The following is a 17762-nucleotide window of genomic DNA, read 5'->3' as shown; positions in this document are numbered from 1 at the left end:
TAGACTTGTGTGTGTCTAAGTCGTGTAGGAAGTCTCTAACCATTTCCCCTTGCATTCTGGGGGCTTCATTCTGCTCCCTGTCTTCTAGCTCAGCAGGCTGGGTACTCAGAGAACAACTGATCTGACTATTAAAGACTGAGGCAAAGAAGACATTAAATACCTCAGCCTTTTCCTCATCCTTTGTCCTTCTGTTTCCCCCCACATCCAACAAAGGTCAGAGGTTCTCCTTAGCCTTCCTTTTGTTGCTAATGTATTTATAAAAACATTTTTATATACACATAAAAGTTCAGAAAGCAGAAAAAGTACAAAAGGAGCTCAGGCCACATATTTTAGATTTTCTTAAACCTACCTTTCTGTATCTCCTTCTTCCCTTCCCAAAACAATATTATCAGAATATGAGATAGGAAGATCAAGCAAAAAGACTAGGACATGGCCTAACATGAAAACTTTAGGATTTTCACCACACCAAAGCAGTTACCTGATGCAAAAGTGCTTCTCTACTGCCTTCTGATTCATTCAACTTTTTCTGGGACTGTTCCAACTCCTGCTTAAGCTTTCAGTACAGAACACGATGAAGAAAGAAAAATAATGTATGCATCATAGTACGAAAGTGTAGACAAATATTTAACTCTGGAACAAACTAATCGACATAAGCATTTATTTAAAACAGGGTATAATATACACAATGTTCTTATTTGTCCAAAATTTTAAAGCAAACTTGCATTTGTACTAAATCCCTGCTATATTTATTTAAATTTCATAAATATAATTTAACTTCCAGTCTATGACTTTTGTACAATAGTCTATATCACAAGAAGACAAAAACTAGTACACAAAATCCAGAACAAGCACGAAAGCAAATTTTTGCTGTGTTAAAAAGTAAAAGAAAGGAAGATAAATATTTTTAAAAGTTTCAAAAACATTGTCCCTAGATTTGAAACATACTTTCAAACTCAAATTAAAATTAACAATGACTTAACATTTGAAGTCACCTTTGCTACATAGTTTATTCAGAGAAGTGTTAAAGATGATATGCATTGGTAGAACCAGTAATTGGTAAATTTTGTGATTTTTTTCTGTGTTGTGCAAGAAGATATTTCAATTATTCTGGAAACAAGATGACTGAAAAATTGAAGTGCCCAAAATGTCATACAATTAGAATTTTTCCTCAAAATATAATATTAAGGGAATTTAAAAATATTTAATCAGAAATAGTCAGAAAACTTATGACCATTTAGAAAAAAAAACAACAGAAAACAAAAGCTACAAAATATTTTCTGACTTCTACCCTAAATAGTTCAAAGACACGAAGATTCACATGGAAATAAATACAGGTTTTGACAGCGGAAATTGTTATTGTACAGTTAGCAATCTCAAAGATGAAGTTCAGAGGCTGGCAAATGGGCAAAGTAAACAAGACCAGCACTAATGGAATGGAGACAGTAACATAACAAAACACTACATAGACAGTTTAGCATATAGGGGTATAACTTTGAAAGTATTGACAAAAAGGCTACACTCAGGTAAGAGGAATAAAATCTAGAACAAGTGTAATATGGCCCTAGCATCCTGCTAGAACAAAAATATAAGAAATCTTGTTTTCTATGAACAGGAAGAGAGCAATATGCCAACAGATAGTTCAGTAATAGTAAATAATAACCATAACGCAAAATAACTAGCGTGCATTAGTTGCAGGGGTGAAGAAAAGATGCATCTTTGAGCTGCTGGAAATAAAAACCAGCAGACTACATATAAATTCAGAGACAAATCAGAAAAAGAAATCAAGGATAATCCCCAAGTTATAAACTTGTCTGCCTGGCAGGATGGAAGAATCATTAGAAGTAACACTGTAACTTAAGAGCTTTGAAGGAAAGCTGGAAGTTCAGCATAGCTATATGGACAATGCCTCTGATGCAAAACACACCCTTGTTATCTTAAAGGGTAAAGAAAGTATTATTCTACTTGTTTCTCTGAAAAAATAAGCATATACTGTAACATATGACACTCTACACTTACTTAAAACCAAACAAGAAAGGAAAAAAATCTAAGCCTTACTTGGTTCTTTTCACTTTCATATTTTACAAGTTTATTTTTCATCAGTTCTTCTGTTTCATCTGCTTTAGCATCTTGCTTCCTTAAAGCCTTCAGAGGGGAAAAATATATTGTGAACTTCATTATAAAAGTTACAAAATGAAAGAATCTGCTGATACATTTAAGAAAGATCTAGACAAATGCTTTCCATCTATGTCTAATATTTCCATGTGGAGCAAATGTATATTGTTATAAAAACATTAAAATATAAGTCTGTGCATACATAAACACACCCATGCACAGAACAGGGCCAAATACAATGTCAAAACCAGCGCTAACATCCTTCCGATGTACAGAGGTCCAAATGCTCAAGGCTCACCCCAAGCACTTTGAAATGAAGGTCTAAGAGGCTCAAGAGATCCCCTGCAGATAAGCTGTGAACATATCGGATGAAAAGAATCTATTCTCTAGTATCAAATACGTATGCTATGAAATACAACGCACTGTAGTAAGGAAAACAATACCGTAAGGTTGTGTTGGAAGCTGAAAAGGGGAAAAAGTTATTTTTATCTGAATCTGGACAGATGCTTAGAATTGCAGTATTAAGACAGAAACAACTGAAACTTTCCTGATCTAAAGTTAATGACATTGACATGCCCTACTTTGAGGGAAAAAAAAAAAAATATCCATGGGGACTTTTCCTGTCCTCCCATCAAACTGAAGTATCTGAAAACACTTACATACATTTTCTAAACCATCTTACAAAAACAGAGTTGCCCTGAATAACAATTTCAAAATCTTTTCCCTCTGCAAACAAACACGATTTGCAGAACATAGCCAATCACTGGCAGAGGAATGCACAAACATTAATAACATATACAATTTGCAAATACATAACCCAAGTTGGAGATCTCAAGCCATAACAGCGTCATTGGCTCATCTTAAATATCACTTAGTGACATCAGCTGAGCGAGATCACTAGCCGTACTGATAGAATTTGCTGTGAATTTGAGTAACTGTATTAAACAAACCTTGTTAGTTTGCTGTGCAACATGACCAAGCAGTTTTCACAAACCAGTTAGAGAATTTACCATACACCTTTTACTTTCATCCAATATCATGAAGGATAAGTACATTTATTTCTTCCACCATTACTTGCTGAAACTACAACAGAACAACAACAGAAACACATGGCTTGTCAAGAAAGAAATTTCTTTTTCCCAGTTTGTTCCTCCCGAGCAGCACTTTCATTTTACATTTTAAAGGAACACCTCCTTAAACAAATATCCCTGAAATCTGCCCCTATAATTAGCGCAATTGCATTCAGCTTTCGAACATTTTCTGTTCACTGTATACTGGGGAATGATTTCACTGCATGAAAACATAAGGCTAGATATTAGTCAAGCCAAGTGAAGCCAGGCATTGAGCTTTAGAAGTTTTGCTTTTAAAAAGTAGCCTTGTGGAGAAAATAAATGGATTTATATACTTATCTCAGTCTAATATCCTCACCACAGGAAACATAAGGTTTTCAGTATAGTTTGGACTACTCTCCTGCTTGAACAGTTTACACTAAAAACTGAGATTGTGGAAGATATTTATCATAACTATGCCACTGAAAATACTACGCTACATAGAGAATTCTGCTTTTAATCTTACCGATTCATAATCAGATACTGTAAGACTGTAACATAGTTGAGATATTTCTATAAGCATTCAGTACAGATTCAAACCCATCATTCCAGTCAACTATAGAACTCAATACTGCACACAGGCCTGACACACTCCCATTTTAATCAAAAAGACTCTAGGGAGAGCTCCCAAGAAGCTACATTAACAAAAATCAAAGATGATCATCACATTACAGCATGAGTTTTGTTTTTTTAATGACTAGAAGTACCAGTTCAGGTCAGTCTACTATGGATATATATGATGTGTATTAACTGCAATGGAGCTTCATTTTTACTAGGAAACTCAGAAGCTCTGTTACATGAAGTCCACTGTATGCCAACCTTATTTTTGGCACTAAATTAGTAAGTAATATAGGACCAAAAACGTAAGTTTTCATGTTCAGATTTTGCTAGTTGTCAGCATCATAAGGAAAATGTTAAAGCTGGACTAGAATTAGAAATACTATGAAAATTTTCAAATATTTCCCTACTGAAGACGAAAAGTATGTCTCTGAACCAATGGTACATCCTAATTCCCAGAAGAAACCACAGAAATTAATACACCATTTCAACTCACCAAGATCGCTGAATGATATTTAGGCTTTTAAAAAGCAATAACTTCAAACAGAAAGGCAGTCTCTCATACAACTGATACTACAAATATGATGTTCAGTTTAATTTTCTGTATATTGTAAAAATAACCCATAAGCATGTAATCCATGAACTGTTGTGTTGTTTTTTTTTAATATCAGAGTTAAAATACTACAGGAAAAATGTGATGTTACAATAAATTAAACATACCACATGTGCACTGTCTCAGCTATGAAACATGCTTTTTTTCTAGTGGGTGCTAAGTAGGCAATCAGTTAACCAATCAAAATGTCATTAAGAAATGGAAACATCTGGTCATCCACAGCCAGACAAACATCAGCTCTTACTGATAATCCAGAAACTTCATAAGTAAAAATCCTGTTTTCCCTCCTTCTTGTACTCCCTTTTAAATAATTGTCTCTCACTGTTCTGTGCCACTTGTTTTTTCCTCCATTAAAGTTTCTCTGTGTAAGGTTTCTCTTGGGAAAAGAAGGGTTAAAGAAAAAATACTGTGTAAAGATTCAACTGATTCTTTTATTTCATTTGTTGTCTCCAAAGAAGGGGTTGGAGGAGTCAAATGTCAAAAATGGGAACCAGGAAGGTGATGTTGAGGACAAGGTTTCAACACACACTCCTCCCTCATGGCTCCCAAGCAGCAGGCAGACACTGCCCGGAGAGCTTTGCCTGGCAATTCTGAAGCACCAAGGAAGAGGAACAGGCCTACAGCCACTGGGATTCCCCCACCAAGACAGTCCTTTTGAAAGCACTATGTCCAGGTTGGCCAGGGGGCTGACAAGGAGGCTGATGAGGCCTTGGGGGGGCGGGGGCAGGCATGGAAGAGGCCACAGGGTAACAGAGAACTTCACGTAAATAGGTCTCCACAACATAGTTTTATATATAGATGTTACACTGCCTGCTAGGCGGTCAGAAACAGGCTCTTGTCCCTGACAGGCTGGAGGAAATTTTGATTTGACCCAGCAGAGCAATTCTTACAGGTCCTTTTAGAGAGTTCAATGTAGCATAAGACAATATTAGAATACTAACATACCTGGTAGACCCCAGCTCAATATACAACATCCATATACAGTATATCAAACCCCAAAATTTAACAGATAAAATTTACTCCCTGTTAGACACATATTTTTTTCTTATATACAGGGAAAACTATGTGGAAGCCTCTGTAACAAGTTTTCAATCTTTCCAACTTATGAAAATCTTGCAACTGCAAATCATAACATAATGCAATTTAAGCCTACTAACTACTAAAAAAAAAAAAAGTACAAGGTGATGGTGTCTTCATGTTCAAAATAAAGCACTGAAGAATCTCAAAATAGTTTTAGTTTAAACAGTAAACATATTTTGTTAAAGCAACCCATATATACATGTCAGTAGCACTGGCAAGATCAGTATATTTGTTCTCCTTTCTAATCAGAAACACATTTGTATCAGGAATATAAAAGAAAGTGAAGATGTAGCATTTGCATAATTTCTGTTTCCCAATTGCAATTTTCTAATTTGCAGTAATTGCTGCTTAAACAGATAGAATGCACAGTAAGTTAAAAGATACATAAAAATGTAGAGAAAATAACTTTTATCCAGATATACACTACAGATTCAAAATAATAATGCAAATTTAGATGTTAAAGACGCAAAATTTTATATGTCATGTTTTCCTTATGGTCAGTATACAACTAGAGATCACCTTGGTTAATAATCAGTCTATGATTATAATAATAATGCAATACAAATAAAGAGTGTGCACATCATACAAAAGATAAAACAGACAAGAGAAAGACCGGAACAAACACACTATCATCTTCAGTTAGATGCTGAAAATATATAATTTAATAATTGAGATTTAGGAAAATTATTTTCTTAAGATGGTAAAATACTGACAAGTAGTGGACAGTTATGGACACTGCACTTTCCTCAAAAATAACAACCATTAGCATTTAAACCTCACAACATTTCTTAATTAAAGCAACTACTGATCAAATCCAAAAGTCAAATTTGATTTTGTTTGTTTGTTTGAAATGTATTACAGGCAAACTAATGAAAAAATTGTCTCATTAAATAGCCACAAATGCTTTAAACAGCATTTCTTTGTAAATCATTCAGACCGTATTAAATGACAGGATTTCAGAACTCAGTCCAAACCCTCCCCTCCCTTCCGGTAATGTTACTTGAGAAGCATCTTGGAGAAACAAAAGAGCACAGAAAGACTTCAATAGAACATTACAGCCATGCAAAGGTCAACACAAGACTGAGGTCATTGACAGAGCTGCGTCCATCTAACTTATTATTTGAATTACAAAAGACAAGAAACAGAATAACTAAGTAAAAAGCTCTTAAAAATAATGTAGAAACATGCTTCATCCAAACAACAACTGCAGTAAAATATTTAGTTATTTACTTTATTCTCACTAGGGTATGCAAAAGTACACAAAGCACTTGTACCTTCTTTCTAACAAATAGCAACTTAAGCTACAGAAAAACACACCATGCCCTAAGAACATTTATACATTATAAAGACTACTTTTCAATACATTCCTCAGTACTTACTGTCCACATGTACTTCGAGCTCTCAGATGGAAAGCTTTCTGTCCTAATCACTATCTGCAGTAGGCATTTCTACCTTTCCCTCTCCTCCAACGTGTTGTGTTTGTCCTCACAGTCCTTAGAGTTACTAAAAGAAAGGGGCAACAGAAGATGATGGGCAATGGAAGACAGGGGATAACTGGGCAAATGGCTATCACTCCTCAAAGAAATTCAGGTTAGTGATAAGCAATATTTTGTTTTTAAGGGAATGCCCATACACATATTTACATGGGTGAATCCAAGCACTCCAAAGGAAGTAGGTAACAAGAAATTCCTATCCAGGTTAGTATTACTATTATTGCAGACAAGTGTCATTGTGGCAAATTAGAAAAATGAAACTTAAATTGCTACCATCACCTCCAAGCCTTCGTGCGGAGAACCAGCACAGTATTTATTAGAGTTTACTGGCTTGGGTTTACTCCAAATGTGCCCATACTTCACCAGTGGAGGACAATTTCATTTACTGGAAAGCAGCTTGGCTGCTTGTTCTGATACTCCTGATACTTCACGCCAAACATAAGCCACCACAAGAGGAACAGCTGACTAAAAAGCCAAGCTGCAACAAAAGGCAACTAGCCTCTCCCTGTGCTGATTGTGTTCATTAAGAGTACTTCCACCTGCAATGTCACCTAAGAATCCGAGTGAGCACACAGTTCTATGGATGTACTGAATGAAGAGATCCACCTTTTTTAGTACCCAGTTCTCAGCATCATTCTGTACAACCCATGAGAGATCAAAGCAGTGCACTGATGAGACTCTTGTAGACGAGAATAGCATCTGCAATAGCTGAGTATTAAAGCAGCATGAAAGAACACATTTCACAATAAGGAATAAACCCAGCAGTGTCATATACTGTGTTAAGAAGTTGCTGCTCTTAATGTACAATGTAGTCCCACTTTAGCTGTAAGGTGGCTAAGAAATAAGCTTCCACACTGGAGTCTCTAAGAATCTCTGTTCTTGAAAATTCTCTCACCTATCAAGCAATCTTTGTGGCAAATGTTACCACCAAGTGATGAGTGATCATTAAGAACAAAGTTAAATGACATCAGCTATGTTACACAAAATTCAATTATTCTTATCAAGAATTTTATTTTCTTTAATATTTTTTAAAAATAATTACCTTGTAGGCTTTGCTGAAATTGCCTACTTAAAATATAGGATTTAAAAAAAAATCATAAAAAACGCTGTAAACTATTGAGTTTTTCTAACAACTTTGCTCAGGGATCTTTAAAGCCAAATTTAGTCTATAGTACAGAAAAATAAAAAATACCTTAAACAATACATCAAACAATTACAGTGATGCAGGTAATGAACAAATCAACAAGAAGACAATTACTACTCAGCTTGAAAATATATTGTTGAAATAACTTTTTAATACTGTTCATCTTCATAAATTTTAAATATTTCATAGTCATAAATTGCATTATTTATTTTATTTGATCTGCCATACTGAATCTATTCACCTGTAACACCACATATAAAGAAAAAATTTGAAAAATCAAAAACCAGAAGCTCAAAAACTAAAATCTGCTACACCCAATTCTCAGACTGTTTTGGCATCAACATTTTTTCCTGTTTGTTTTTAATTTGAGATTAGATCTGTTCTAAACTTTTTGCCTCCTTAGATATTCTCATATTCCTATTTCTATATAATTTATATTCCCTAACAAACAATTTTCTTCACAAAGCTTTCCCACACAGCAACCTCTCAGGACAATAATACACAGAGAGGCAGTGTGTATAGGATCCAGACTATTTTGACCTCAAAGCCAAGTATTCTCCAAGTGCTAGTCCAATTTGCCAACGCGAGAGCTAAAGAGCTCAGCCAACTGTTCAAGAGGTGTCGAACCATTCCTGATAAATACAAACACCATCCAGAAATGAGACCATTTTCTAGAGAAGGGCAAATTAACATGAACGTTGGATGGGGAAGGAAGATGGGACAGCTGGATGGAAGTTTGTAACAGAGGTCTGAGATCTAAGGGCCTTAGCAATACTGAAGTCTAAAGACACCTGGCATGTAGGAAGTTGCAGCTCCGTCACAAAGACATTCTCCAAGCTATTAAGACAGCTACAAGAGAAGATATAACAGGAAAAGGACATACTATTTGTTGCTATTGGGAGTGTAATGGAAGTCTGTGTTTCAAGGGCAATAGTCTCCATATTCCTTTAATCTGCCAAAGAAAGATTGCCTAATACCTACTGAAAGAAGCTCCCTTCTACACTTGTCATCTGACACCACCAGGTTCTCTTCTGCTTGTTAAAGGTTAGAAACTCCTGAAAAATCCATAATTCATTGCAACAGGGGTAATGTGTGTTTTATTAGGATTTCCAAAGACAGTGACAAGAGTCCAGTCCAAGAAATCCAGAGTCATGACTGAAATCAGCCACCCTGAAGGATGATTTGGAGATACGAGCCTCTGCTTGGGAGAGAAAGAATAATCACCAAGAATGTGATTCTCCTCCAAGCACCAGCAGCTACGAATGCATGGTGTGTGGAATAAGCCTGTTCCAGTTATGAATGGCTCTGAATCTTGACTTGGGCAAATTCCTAATAATAAAAGTTTACCAAGCAGACTAATAGGTGTTGAGCTTTCCTGTAAACCAAGAACAAGTACTACATATCAAATTTTTGAACAGTGGTGTCAAAAAATCTTTTAAGTAGAAAGGGGCTCCTTGAGAAAAATAATTTACAAAAATATGAATGGAATAAAATAGAATTTGCAGAAGAAGAGATTAAAACATCATCTATAGCTGGACAGCTTAGGGGAATGGAAGGTCAGTCATGTACTTAGTATTTCACAACCATTTTGCATAAAATTCAAAAGACGAGCTACTAGGAAAAAAGGTATCCAGCCTGAGGGCTCATGATCACACAACCAATCATATGAGTCTTTGAAATACATTTAAATTCATTCACTTGAACTCAAGTTTTCCTCCTAAGGAAACCATGGCAATGTCAACATACCTTTACAGACACAAGTTAGTGTCCCTTTAAAAGGATAAAACAAGATCGTTCCAGTCTGCAGGTAACACTATCAAATGACACCAACTCATTTCATTAAGCATCCCTCTACCAGACTGAAGGCACAACCGAAGAACTTGGAAATGGGCACAGGCATATTAAAGAGCAATGAAAACTGTAAGAAAGCCATCTCTAGTTCTTTTCACCCACAGGGCATCCATAAGGGGAAAAATGAAACAGTAACTCTTTCTGAAATACTAGCAGAAGCACTACAAGCATTTTGATAAACATTACTTTTTATCTATATCAAAAGAGCATCTTATCTTCTTAAATGTGACCTCTTTCATGAGTCTCTAGCCTTACATGAAATACAAAGTGTCAATCTAAATTAAGGTTCCTCAATATCACCACACAGAATAAAACTCCCTTCAAAATGAACATATACTGTCACTAATATTAAAAGTGAAAACAAGGAATTTCACATTTCTTCTCAACTATAGTATTCTAGTGCATAGTTAAGAGATAATGTTGCAAATCATATCTAAATAAAAAGCTACACTATGTTAAGACACAGATTTTCCAAATAGCAGCAAAATCAGAGAGAGAGATGTATTTTTCATATAATTCCTAAACCAAGCAGAAAAAAGCTACTAGGTTTCTCCAATTTTAATTCCTAATGTAAACATTTGGTTTTGTCTCTAAACAATATTTTATACTTCACCAGATACTGTTAAATGAAACTGAAAAGCAATGAAAAGCTGTCTGGCCACTACAGTGCATTTGATTGCTTGTTGAAATAAATTAAACTGCTCACTGCAAGCAAAGTTTACATTTTAGAAAACAAAATGTTTTAATTGAGACAACCCAGCTAATGACTTGCTTTTGTCTGTTTGGGGTTTGAGGAAGGGCATAGGGGGTGGCTTTTATTTAAAGAATGTTTGCTCCAGTTACCAAAAAGGTCTAAACATAGACAAGACAGTATCATTGAGAGACTGTACCTGTTATCATCTGGTCACCAAAATAAGCAGACCTGGACCGATACACTTAAAAGAATGTGCCAGAGATATGATGACTTCTGTGAGTTTGACAGGTACAGGCTCACAAAGGCAACACGTTCCTAACAATCCTGAATACACAGGAAGTTTTCATTTGCGTACCTCTTGTAATTGAAGAGACACATGTCCCAGTTGGTCCTGGCGCCTTTCGACAAGCTGTCTTTCAGCACGCATTTCTTGTTCTATCTCCTGAAGTCTTCTCTCTACTCGTTCTGATACCTTCAACAGAAAAAAAAAAAAAAACCAAAAAACCAACAACAACAATCCACCCTGCAGGAAATTAGTGTGTCTTTTACCACATATTAAGACAGCAATGGCAAAAAAGGTAAATTAAGTATGGGGCAGAAAGAAGAGAGAACACAACTTTCATTTTACTAAATAAGATTCAGAATGGTATGGAAAATAACTAGAGTTATAGCAGTGAATACTCTAGAAGTACTCAAGCATGGAACTGGCATGCTATCTTGCTAGCAGTATTCTCCTTTAAGTATATGTATATTTTACTGTACAGTGGTGGTTCTACTCAAGTGCTGAATATCTCAATATCAAGCTTGGTGCAGCCTAACCCGAAACTGCAATACAAAAATCTTAGTTTCTCTGCCACAGGCCTGATTGATTAATCTCTGGAGAGTCATTTCTTTCACATCTCAAGTCTGTAAAACAGACCAATGTTGCCCTCTTTCATATTCTGAAATTTGTGAATGAAAACTTGTAAACAAGAGCCAAGCACATGAGAATGACTGTAACAGCACAAAATAATTACACCATTTTAAGACTTTTTCCCCAATATTTTGTGAATCCATGTATGAACTAAAGACAAATAACACTGTATTTGGATTATAGACAAAATAATTCAACCTTAAACTATAATACCGGAACTACATTATTTTTGCATTTCAAGCTGCTAGCAGACAGCACCCTCTCGTGGGTAGAAAATTAATTGTTAAAGTTGAAGATCAGCAAGGAAAGTATGTATGTATCATTTTCTCCCTATCTTAAAGCTAATTATTTTAAATAATCACTAGAAAGCAATAAGTCTATCACCGAATGGTATTTACATAAAAAGAGATACTTAAAACACCATTCAACTACCACGTTCTGATGTATGTGGAGGGGAACAAGTTCTCATCTGTACTTTCACCATTAAGCACGCTTCTACTAGCCCTAGGCATATGCACGGACAGAAAATGTTAACATGAGCAACACAGTTGTGTAACAACAGAAATATAATTAAGGTTACATTTATATTATGGGCTTCGTAAGTACATCAGGTTTAAATAATGACACAGTATTTTTCTTTACAACAGTTTGAAAACATTTCTTGTTTGCGCAGCCAGATGAATAACTTGATATTTTGTTCTTTCTCTTAAAACCATCACGAAATACTCAAAAATCATACTGCAAACCACACTCTTTCACCTAAGTTATGGAAGCTCTGCAGTCATAATCCAGAATAACTACTTATTAAAAACTAATGTATAAAAAATAAGGACCATATCACAACATTTGTATTTGCTTTGACAACTACTATTTAGTGTTACTTCTAATAATTCACAAAATACTCCAGCTAACAGAAACAAGAAAACATATAATTTAGACTTCACAAAAGATCCAAAAGTAACATCGCCCCCAAAGACGACATTCAAAAGAAGAGGTCAGTAACTTCCTCACCATTCACAGTATGACACGAGGCAGCACTAGGCAAACTTCAGATTTCTGCAAACTTCAGATTTCATTGCAAATTACCACCAATGCAGAAAGAGTAAGAAAGTAACGTCTTACTAACTACAAGATATCAAGTTATTTGCCTTGCCTCTGCCTTCTTTCAACTCCCTGCAGAATACCACTGTTACCTTATTTCTAACAAGGTACTGAAAAAAGATGCATTCATTATGTCAGGTGCATGGAAATTTCTGTTACAGACATAATCCTCTTTAAAAAAAAAAAAAAACCAAAAAAACAAAAAAAACCCAAACAACCCACAACAATCAAAACAAACCACCAAATATTTTGGTGCTACCTATAACTCATTGGAAAAAAAAACATTCTATCAAGAAACAATAGTTACTATATATACAGTATTTTGTTAGGTCATATTCTTTGTGCACAGACCACAGAAAGAGGAGACTGGAAGGGACTTAAAGTCTAGCAAACTTACTGACTAGCTAAACACATGACAACCTGCCTAAAGTCATTCACAGAAAATGTTTAAAGCCCCACAAATAATTCATTCCATAGCCTCTAAAATAACCTGTTTAGTCCTAAAGTATAATTTTAGTCTTCCTTACTGAATTTTATACCGATTAACCCTGTTCTATCCTCTGGATACTGGATTTCAGTTCTGTTTTCCAACATATCTGAAGTCCATCTGCAAATGTAACAAGCATCTCTGTATTGCATCATCTAGACTATTAATAAAAACCTCAGAGAAAACCAGATCAAGAATACCAACATGTAAAATTCACTAACTCTTCTAATTTTAGCAGTGAACAGTATACTAGTTACACAAGTATCTGGACAGTTCTGTGTTTATTCTAGACTATATTCAGTTTTACCATATTTTACTGAAAAGCTTATTAGAACAGTATATGAAATTCTGTCCAAAAGACCCCAAAAAACCGCACCAAGATGTAGAAAACGATTTTTTTCATCCTTGTAAATTCCTTCTATGATACGAGAGTGTGATTTTTCTCGACAAATCTGTGTTGTCTGCTACTTAAGTTTCTTGTTTGCTCTTGGATGTTTACAAATCAAGTTCTGGAAAAATAATCAGTCTGTTTTCTCCTTTTTCCAAGATTTGCCTTTTTCAGTATTTCAAAAACATTTTTTCTACACACACCCCCCCATGTTAGTGGTTTTAAGATCACTTCAGACAGTTTAAGTTTCTTAGCGAATCTGCACCATGTTATTTTTAAATATTTTACTTGCCTTCCTTCCCCCCTCAGTATTTTAAACTGAGTTCTTACACCCCCATTGCTGGTCATTAACTTGCAGCTTAACTTGGCAATTATCAGTGTTAAAGTGTTAAACAGGAATCAACTTTCTTGGCACACTGAGTCAGTGATTTCCCTTCTTCTGCAAGGAACAGAGCAATTGCTTTGGTCTCCCTGAGAAATGGTGATGTATTTACATGTAAATCATCATCGCTCTTGATATTTCTTTCTTGGTGCATCCTATTATCTTCCACCATGGCCTTTCCACTCTCATATTTGCACTATTGACTGTTCTTATTAATCTAACTAAGTTTCCACTTTCTGCGTCCTTTCTTTGTGTCTGAAGTAAATGCACAGCTTCTAATCCAGCCAAATAGATATATTGCTATACTTCCTGCAATTTGTCAACTTCTTTAAGAGGATTTGCATAGAACATGCTTAAATATTTGCCCAACTCTCATTTCCCCAAAGACTTAAGTCTTTTCTGCATGTAATCAGTCATTTCATAAATAAAAAATTTACGACCTCACAAACTACTCCAAATACGTATGAAATAACAAGACACAGTAAACAAAAAACAAACCTTAGACTATGAACGTATTGATTCCTTAAAGCAATCATTTTGTCCTTTTTTTTTTTTCGTAAGATAGAGTTTGGCATACAGAATGATTGACTATTAGTTAAAGAAAGTTATTTTAGGGTAAAACAGGTACCACATTGGTTAACACTTCTTCAGAAGGAAAACTATTTTCTGGAAGATAAAATGCTTATTGTGAAACACTGAATTAGCATTAATCCTGAAAAAGAGGATTAAACAAAGGCAGTCTCATAAATACCACTTTTAGCCTACTTTATCAAGAACAATACTTAGGAGATTATGGTCTCTCATTTGCGCTACTCATTCTCTAGCCTCTCCAAAACTCAGCTGAAACTGGTCAATAAAGTCAAACGTTCAGCGGTGAGCTGTCAAATATATTTAGACTTTGTGAGGGGTTTCAAGAAAATAAGATCCTAGACAGAAGTTCTCTCATAAATACCCCATTTAGGGAAACAGGAAGAACTCAGCCTTTATTCCTTTGTTTTGGCTGTCAGCAAAGTATATGCATTTAGTCTAAAATTAAGTATTAGGCTATTTAGCACTCAAAAAATAATTAGATTGGAAGTATAAGAAAATAAAGCTAGCAGTGAAGTCAGAATGATGCACAGAAAGTGCAACGGGACTTTGGAGGTCTGTCACGGTGAGAAAGTGTAATATGGGAGGAATATGAAAGTTCTCATACGAGGATTTAGATAAGCAGAATGCAATGTAAGTTTCTGAAGGGTGACACAAACCCAAAAGCATTCAAGTTGTTAAGGGAGGAGACTGGGAAAAAGGCAACAGAGAGCATGTAAGTCCATAGCAAATTAGGCTTTATTATGTTGCACCTTGCAACAGTGCAAAAGAATAAATCATCACCACTTGTGGCTTCCTCTGCATTCTCTGAAAGAGATGCTATGTCACATTCATGTCCTGGCAGTGTTTAGCAACCGGACTTCCTGGAACACAATAAACTTTCCTTCTCCAATTTGGAAAATCTAGCATCATCACACTATCACAAACTGGGTTACTTGTATTTTACAAATTATTTGTCATCTACGCTATGGAATAGCATAGAAGTCCCAACACAGGACCACCCAAATCTTAGGCCAATCTTCTGATGTATTTCTATGTTAGAACTGTCAGTCTCCCCAGTCTAGACAGATGCAATAAACTTAACACATTCTTTCTCCATCCACTCCACAGTTATCTAGTGATACTATGGCACTAAACAGCGTTTATCAGTGCATACAACTTTGCAACCTTTTTGTCAACTTTTTTTTTTTTTTTTTAAACATGCCTTACTGCATTTTTGTATTTAACTGACAAAGTTTATCACTTCGCTGTAACTTTCGGAAGGACTCCTTTTTACCTTGTGTAGTTACATCAGCTGTCTTTTGATCTCTATGTCTTTTAACGCATTTATCTGAAGTGACTACTTCAGGGTACTCGGATCACTTCCACATTGACTGGAAATCACAGAATCACAGAATGTTAGTGGTTGGAAGGGACCTCGAAAGATCATCTAGTCCAACCCCCCTGCCAGAGCAGGACCACCTAGAGTAGGTCACACAGGAACGCGTCCAGGCAGGTTTTGAATGTCTCCAGAGAAGGAGACTCCACCACCTCTCTGGGCAGCCTGTTCCAGTGCTCTGTCACCCTCACAGTGAAAAAGTTTTTCCTTATGTTAATGTGGAACCTCCTGTGCTCCAGCGTGCATCCGTTGCCCCTTGTCCTATCATTAGACATCACCAAGAAGAGCCCAGCTCCATCCTCCTGACACTCACCCTTTACGTACTTATAAACATTCATGAGGTCACCCCTGAGTCTCCTCTTCTCCAAGCTAAAGAGACCCAGCTCCCTCAGCCTTTCATCCTAAGGGAGATGTTCCACCCCCTTAATTATCTCTGTGGCTCTGCACTGGACTCTTTCCAGCAGTTCCCTGTCCTTCTTGAACTGAGGGGCCCAGAACTGGACACACCATTCCACCTGCGGTCTCACCAGGGCAGAGCAGAGGGGGAGGAGAACCTCTCTCGACCTACTGACCACATCCTTTCTCATACAGCCCAGGATGCCATTGGCCTTCTTGGCCAAGAGGGCACATTCCTGGCTCATGGTCACCTTGTTGTCCACCAGGACCCCCAGGTCCCTTTCCCCTACGCTACTCTCTAACAGCTCAGTCCCCAACCCATACTGGTACATGCGGTTGTTCTTTCCCAGATGCAAGACTCTACACTCGCCCTTGTTGTATTTCATTAAATGCCTCCCCACCCAGCTCTCCAGCCTGTCTAGGTCTCTCTGAATGGCAGCACAGCCTTCTGGTGTGTCAGCCACTCCTCCCAGTTTTGTGCCATCAGCAAACTTGCTGACAGTGCACTCTATTCAGATCATTGATGAATACATTGAATAGTTCTGGTCCCAATACTGACCCCTGAGGGACTCCACTAGATACAGGCCTCCAACTAGACTCTGTCTCATTGACAACAACTCTCTGACTTCTTTCCTTCCACCAATTCACAATCCACCTCACTACCCGATCAACCAGACCACACTTCCTCAGTTTAATTGCAACGATGCTGTAGGAGACAGTGTCAAATATTCTGCTCTCTCCATTCCCCAACATTTTTCTAAGCTGCTTTATTTTTGTGCAACTCCCTTTAGAAACCAAACATTATTCTAACAGGTTTAACTTTTTTGCTCCAGCAGGGATGCCAAATGTAAGTTTGATTTGGTCATTGTTATAGGGTGAATATTTCACAGATTAAGAGCGATGGACAGGACTCTCGTTTATAATAAATAATTTTTTTTTCTTCTGAAGTGTTTCTGCTTACTTGCTCCAGAAAGCAGTTAACGCACCACCTAACAGCATAGTTCCCCCAGCACAACATTTACCCAGTTTACACTGGTGTAGACATTATCTCCCACAAGAATTACGTTCCCTGTTTTTGTAGCCTCTCTGACCTTCCTCAGTTTGTCACAGAGCCTGTGACACAAAACAATAGAGATACTAAAAAAAAAAAAAAAAAGAAAAATTAGAAGCAGTAAAGTGTTAACTCATTAATTAGTACATGCAGAAGAAGCGCTAAAACTCACTTTTCTTTTATCCCAGATGACCCTGGCTCAGGACAGCATTGCTACCATAAGAGAGTGTATCTTGTCCTCTGGATCATATCAAAAGCCTTGATGTAGACAAATGATTCACTGAAGAACAGTGCGAAGAACATGGAGGTTCTACATAATGACATGAAATGCTAGCACCTAATTACTGCATTCACAACATATTAGTATATTATTTCAAGGATGCATTTTTAGCAACACAGGCTACCTGAATGATAATCACGACAC

General features: G+C 36.4%; 1 protein-coding gene across 1 annotated transcript in view; it reads right to left on the bottom strand.

The window, feature by feature from the left end:
• Positions 1-17762, bottom strand: part of CEP128 (centrosomal protein 128) — a 134811-nt gene that overhangs the window by 96152 nt on the left and 20897 nt on the right. Inside the window, exons 8-10 of the mRNA XM_086463075.1 lie at positions 11010-11126; positions 2056-2142; positions 479-553 (exon numbers count right to left, since the gene is read on the bottom strand). Of these exons, the coding sequence (XP_086319201.1) occupies positions 479-553; positions 2056-2142; positions 11010-11126 (279 nt within the window). The remainder of the gene's footprint in view (positions 1-478; positions 554-2055; positions 2143-11009; positions 11127-17762) is intronic.

Source organism: Leptosomus discolor, chromosome 3 (assembly GCF_034619465.1).
Source record: "Leptosomus discolor isolate bLepDis1 chromosome 3, bLepDis1.hap2, whole genome shotgun sequence".
Lineage (NCBI taxonomy): Eukaryota > Metazoa > Chordata > Aves > Leptosomiformes > Leptosomidae > Leptosomus > Leptosomus discolor.
Note: the sequence above shows the minus strand (reverse complement) of the source record. Positions and strands in the feature narration are given on the sequence as shown.